Raw genomic sequence first — 6,565 nt, forward strand, 5'->3', positions numbered from 1 at the left:
CAGTTTGTAGATGATACCATGTTACAAGGAATTCCCACAGTTAAAGAAGCACAGGCTTACAAACAAATTTTGAAGGACTTTGTGAAGGCTACAGGTATGGAAGTTAACCTTACCAAATCAAAAGTCTTTTTCTTTAACACTCATATCGCCATCCAGAGAAATATCTCCAAAATTTTAGGCTTTCAAAGAGAATCCCTTCCTTCTAAGTATTTGGGAGTTCCTCTTACAGCTAAACCCAGACACAAGAGCATTTGGGATCCACTAGTAACTAAAATGCAAGACAAGGTCAGGAAATGGACAAACAGATCTCTAAATTTAGCTGGCAGACTAGTGCTTACTAAAGCAGTTCTCCAAGCTATCCCAATCTTCATGCTATCAGTCCTCCCAGCTCCATTAGGAGTCTTACAGCATTTTCGGAATATTCAACGAGATTTTCTGTGGGGCAAAGAGGAAACAAGGAAAAAATGGGCTTTGGTCTCATGGGAAAAGATCTGCAAACCCAAAAACCAAGGAGGCCTAGGTTTGGACAATCTAGAGATTCTCAACAAGGCTCTAGGAGCAAAACTTTGGTGGAGGTGGGTTAAGGATCCTAAAGCGCAATGGGCAAGCATCTGGAAGGAAAAATATGCCAATGCCTGGCTGGCTTCTGACATAATACGTATGACAGGAACAGTGAAAGGCTCCCCCATATGGAACAAGGCTTGGGAGAACAGAGAAGTGGTTCAAAAAAATAGTTTCTGGGAAATCAGAGAGGGAGATCTGGCACTTTTCTGGGAGGACAAATGGCAACAAGAACCTAATCTTCTAAGGGAAGAATTTTTAGGCCTCAAGCAAGAGACTGACAATCAAGGATTAGTTAAGGTGAAAGACTTTTGGGAAAATCCACATAATGCAAGAAAGTGGAGAATTTGGAAAAAAATAGAGAGCAGAGAGGATAGGACCCTCAACAGTAAAGCTGAGTCCCTTAAGAGAATGTTGGATCAGAGAATAATTCTAGTAACGAAAGGGCAGGATCAACTGAGATGGGGCAACAACAAAGAGGGCAACTTCAATATCAAGGAAGCTAAAGGTCTTCTCCTTGACCCAGAACCACAAGCTCCAAATAATACTTGGCAGAAGCTTTGGAAGCACAAAGGCTAGATGAAAATCAAACTCTTCATGTGGTTAGTTAACCACCAGAAAATCTTAACCTGGGACAACCTCAAAAAAAGGGCATGCTGGGACCCTCCAGATGCCATCTCTGTGAAACCCAAGAGGAGACCATTGAGCATCTTCTCAACAGCTGCATTTTCACAGACAGGATCTGGGATTTCTTTACCAACATCTTCAAACAGTCTGATAGAGACAAAGAATGTATTGTTAACACCCTAAACAATTGGAGGAATAAGTTTTCTGATAATGAAGTTCTCAATTCTGCCTGGGATCTCTTGCCGGGTTTCATTATATGGAATGTGTGGAAAGAAAGGAACAAAAGAATATTCAAAGAGGTAAAGATTGACTCTCTTAGCCTGGTGAAGCTGATTGTAAAACAACTTAAGGAGACAGTTGGCACCACCATTAGGAATCTCCCCAAAAATCCTCCCTCAGTTGAAGAGTTGAGAATCCTTCAGCTGTTAGACATGCAGGGGCTTATTCCTCAAGACCTAGGCAGGAAAGCAAGCATGAGAGAGGCGATAGAGGAATTCTGGCATCCTCCCCCTGAAGGTTTTTTAAAGTACAATATAGATGGAGCTTCCAAAGGCAACCCGGGGGAGGCTGGCTTTGGGGGAGTTCTAAGGGATGAAACAGGTAGAATAATTACCCTCTTCCATGGATACCTAGGAAAAGCCACCAACAACATGGCAGAACTAATGGCTTTGGAACAATGCTTAGAATTTTTGATACAGAACAATTGCCAAAATGTCATAATAGAGGCGGATTCAGAGTTAGTCATCAACGCAGCCAAGAGAATTAGTAATGGATCAGGGCCGGAAAAGGTCACAAAACACTGGAGGTTAAATCGGGTGCTTTAGAGAATTCAAGTTCATCTACAGAAGCTTCGTACTCTCAAATTTATACATGTGAAAAGAAGGGCCAACAAGTTGGCAGACATTCTTGCCAACCAAGGAGTCGGCTACAAGAACAGCGCAATCTTATGGAGGTGGAACACAATGGCACAAAGCAACCTGAAAAAACTCTGTCACAACCAGGCGGAGGAAGATATTGAAGAGTACAGAAGCAAAATGCCAGAAACCAACTAGTAATGAACAGAGGTCAGAGGGTTGCTCAAGGTTGGATAAAATGGTTCAGGAGGGAAGACATGCCAAAGTTAGCGATTAAGTGGACAATGTGCAGGAATATTCTCCATGTTGGGCGTCAGAGTTGCCCTGAACGAAGAAAGCAGCATCTCATACTACATCATCACCTCAAGTGTTTGTCGGATGGCTGGCTCAGAGTCATCCCTGGCTGGCTCTTCGGCGGGTGTTTCCTTTTTCTTTTGGTCTCGGAAGATTGGGCGCATCGTCTGGTGCTCTCAGCGGTCGCACCACCAGAAGTTTCCTGTCCGAAAGCTGCTTACCGGCGGGGTAGTGGTATTCTGGCGATCACAAGCCCCAAAGGTGGATTCCGGTTTTCCCGTTTTGGTAGCGAACACATTCAAAGGTTGACACGTGGCGATGGGGTCGGTTGGAATACCACCCTCATCGCACGCTATCTTCCGAGGTTGTTGGGGGGTGCGATATGTCCCAAGACCGTCCGATCATATGATGTGAAGCGACGGCTGGGATGGATCGTGCAGTTTGGTGTACGGGCTAATTAAGTGTCGAGCTTCTTTCCATTGTGAAATTAACCGCTGCCATCGGATAGGGTTAGCAGAATCAACGGTGAAGATTAATGTGACAGGTTGTCCGTATGCTGCGTTTCGTCATACATTATGGGCGCGTACTCATCCTCTTGTACGGGGTGTGATTCTCTCGCGGCAATTATGATTAAAGCAGCTGGTTAGGTTATGTTGGGAGTAATCAATCTTTATTACTCTTGGCAGGCCGCAATTAGTTCTTTGTGGAAAGCGCCATTCCTTTACCATCCTCAGTTACTCGGGTGGTGTGTTAAGTGGCGTTGTTTTCTTTTCTGATTGGTTCTTCGGCTCTCTTTTGAGAGTTTTGAGGTTTTGTCGTTGGGATCGGGCTAGTTCCTCACACCCGTTAATAGTTTTTGCAGGCTTTCTCCTTGGTCCACAACTCACCGAGGATTGTTGTATTCTATGTATTTTATTTGCTGATTAATGAAATAGAAGTCCCGACTCTTGCTTTAGCAAAAAAAGAAATGGATAAGAGCTCTGCAAGCTAAGTATTGACATGGATAATAGCTCTGCAAGCTAAGTGGATCCTTTTGGCTTTATGGTCAGCTTAATTGTGGGTTGATGCCCCTCTATTGGTTCTTCCATGTGAGTATCCAATCCCTCAATGGTATATATCCTGACAGAAAATTAACAATCTGTGACCTGTTTTGTCAGAACGGATGAACTAGACTGGAACTGGAATGATCTGGTCCAGACCGGTTCACAACCACACAACCCCGAACCAGTGGGTGAACACCGGACCAGAAGGCTGGTTCTGGTGGTTCAGTATAGCTTCAGCTACTAAGTTCATAATAAATGGGAAGGACAGCATCTATTCGAACAGAATCTAAAAATATGACAGCAGAACTTTTCTTCGTGGATGACTCCCCTTGTACTCTAAAAATTGCATGTAGAAAGCTATGAAATGCATCCACTGCTACTTGACCCGATGTGCTCGCCCCTTTGGTGTTATCCGCATCAATACTCCACCCACTACTAGGAATTTGTTCACATGCGGGTCAGATGTTGTGGATATTACGTAAATCAGCATCAGCAGTTGCCATCATGAAACTAAATTGAATATTCAAATGGGGCAGAGGATTCAGTTCAAAAAGTACTTTGGATTGTCTCTCATATTTTTCAAAAACATTTTTTCCATCTTGGTTCCCTAAAAATTTAGTTTTCTGCTGGTTTATTGTCGAGACAATTTCCATCTTGGTTCCCTAAAAATTTGGTTTTCTGCTGATTTTATTGTCAAGACATTTGGTATATTTGATGTTTAATGGTTTGGATCTATATATATGTGTATCTGCCCCAGATAACATATCCAAGGAAAAACTTTTCAGGCACTTCCCCTCCTTCGAAGGATAATGCTCACGGTAAACCCTAAATTCTCCAGGGTAAAAGGCCATGAACAGTTCATATATAACTCATCAACAACCAGCTCACTAAGACCAACATGTTACAAAATGGGATTTGAATCCAGGTGCAACAATTTTCCTCACAACCACTCAAACTACACCCAATTAGCTATATATATATATGTGTGTGTGTGTGTATTTTTAGTGCATCAGTTCTGATAACTTTGTACGAAAGCACATAAAAACCAGTCTAGAGTGTACTCTCTAAGGCATAATACAAGCAAAGTCTGTTAAGAATATCTAAACCTACCGTGATATGTAACCTCATAGATTGTTGCCAATATGCTAATCTCTTGACGACCACTCCATTCTCCCCTACAATACAGCCCCAGAAATTTCGAAGCTTGCCCCAAAGCAGCCTGGCACGATCATGACCTAGTATTTTCATGCCTAATACCACATTACTAGCCAACTAGGGCATTGTTGGTCAGTGTTTTGGTATGCTTGGTCAATAAAATTCCATCAATTGTGAGGGTCAAAGGAGACCAGGATTATGACCACAGAAATTTCTCAGGGCCAGAATTCCTCTAGCCGAACAAATACAAAGCAAACTTGCATTCGAAAAACAAACACATGCCAATACGTATACATTGAATCTACACAGGAATACTGTAAACACATATACAAAGGCTTACACATGTGCATGTATGTATATACACAGGAAAGCTTTACCTTCTCCTCTTGCAATTCCTTGTGAACATATGCTGGTTCTTCATCGTTATCCCTTTCTGCATTTGCCTGTACTCCAGTAACCATCTCCAAGCCCTGCACATCATTACAACAAATTCCCTGCTCCACATAATCCATTTTCGACAGCGCCTCCTTGGACTTATCAATCTCACTCTGCAACCCCAACAAATCTGACTCCCCCACATTGTTCTGCACTGCATTGGGCAGCGCCCCATGATCAACATTACCATCATCTTCAACACCATCTTGGCATCCATCCAGACGTCTTAATAGGTCCAGCTGCTCTACCCAGTGGGGAGGATCGTCTTCAGTAAACCTGCTCAGAGGCCTGGGTGACTTCAAGGATGTAGGAGTCCCTACCTGCATTTGGCAGGGACGACATTAAGGACATTGCAAAGGGTATAACTGACCTTAAAATGGGTATGCCCAAATCAAAATGCCCCTTTCTAAGAGTAACTGTACCTTACTTGCAAGCCCATCTTTGGATGGTCTTGGAGTGTAGACTAGAGATCCAACGTGTGTAAATCCTCTCCTCCCATTCTTTCCCTATAAACAAATACCACAAAAACAAACTGATAACGCGCAATAAAATTCATCCATTAAAAACAAGAAGGGGAAGAAAAACAGATTTCAAATGTATAAACCACCCAAAACAGAGGAACAGTAGAAGAAAATGGAGTTCAGTCTAACCATGAAGGTCTCCATGGTCTCTGTGAGAGAGAGTGTACGTTATGATAGGGCCCTATCGAATCTCTGGTATCTATGCCTTTGGGTACCTTTATCTGACGTGGCTGTTCCAGGTGAGCATTCTCAAGTGTGCGATTGGGCGGATCTGATGCCACCTGTTCTCTCCTATGCTTTTTCCATGAAAATCCCCTGATGATTGGATTTAAACTCAAATAGTATGGGAGATGCTCATTCCAGCAACAGTTTCCTCGTTAGTGGGAAACCAGCTCACGCTTTAAAGTTACGCCGCCCCCGTTTTGACCGTGTTGGGTAACTGAGTGCCTACCACTACGGAGATGTGGCCTTTCAATACCAATTTCACCATATTAGTTTCCGGAATTGGATTTGCTGAGCCTATCCCAACACGCCATAACCATTTTTCACGGTCGTTTCCAGCGTGACAAATTTGGTGAAGCCATATCCCATTGGGCTTGGGAGCGCATGCAGCTCGACTGTGGCGGCCTTTCTAACTCTCATTTGAGCACATTGAGTTTCATGGGCTTATCCCGACCCATCATAATTGTGTTTCATGGCGGTATCCTAGATGCATATTTGAGGAAATCATATGACATTGGTTTTTGGAATTGCCTCTTCGTTTTTGTCTTAAAATTTTGAAATGCATTACAAAAAAGGGTGAAGTATTGGTTTTTTTTTAATATATTTTGAAATTCAGCCAAGGAAAATGATAAATTTAAGTTGTTGAGTTTATATAATTAATTTGAGTAGTGTTTTAGGATTTTTAATTTATTTGTGAATTAAAAAAGTAATTTAAAAGAGACATATGGATTTCAACAAGAGTAAAGTCAAATCATATTATCTAATTTCAACACAAAAAAACTAAAAATTGAAATTGTCTTGTTAAATTAGGCATTGTCTAACTATTATATGTTTCAGAGTTTTTTGCTACAAT

General features: G+C 42.1%; 1 protein-coding gene across 2 annotated transcripts in view; it reads right to left on the reverse strand.

Annotated features, from left to right (window-relative positions):
• The window catches only part of LOC149146221 (uncharacterized), a 43,346-nt gene extending 37,161 nt beyond the window's left edge, over positions 1–6,185 (reverse strand). The window contains exons 1-3 of one of the 2 annotated variants that reach the window (XM_089449532.1): positions 5,620–6,185; positions 5,397–5,475; positions 4,912–5,289 (exon numbers count right to left, since the gene is read on the reverse strand). In XM_089449532.1, coding sequence (XP_089305658.1) covers positions 4,912–5,289; positions 5,397–5,408 — 390 coding nt within the window. In that variant the 5' untranslated portion in view covers positions 5,409–5,475; positions 5,620–6,185. Of the gene's footprint in view, positions 1–4,911; positions 5,290–5,391; positions 5,476–5,619 lie in introns of both variants that reach the window. The other variant, XM_089449531.1, reaches the window with a different exon arrangement.
• Between the last annotated feature and the right edge of the window lie 380 nt (positions 6,186–6,565).

The sequence above is a fragment of the Pinus tabuliformis genome, chromosome X (genome assembly GCF_031772625.1).
Source record: "Pinus tabuliformis cultivar Carrire ecotype Pingquan chromosome X, CPIR1, whole genome shotgun sequence".
NCBI lineage: Eukaryota > Viridiplantae > Streptophyta > Pinopsida > Pinales > Pinaceae > Pinus > Pinus tabuliformis.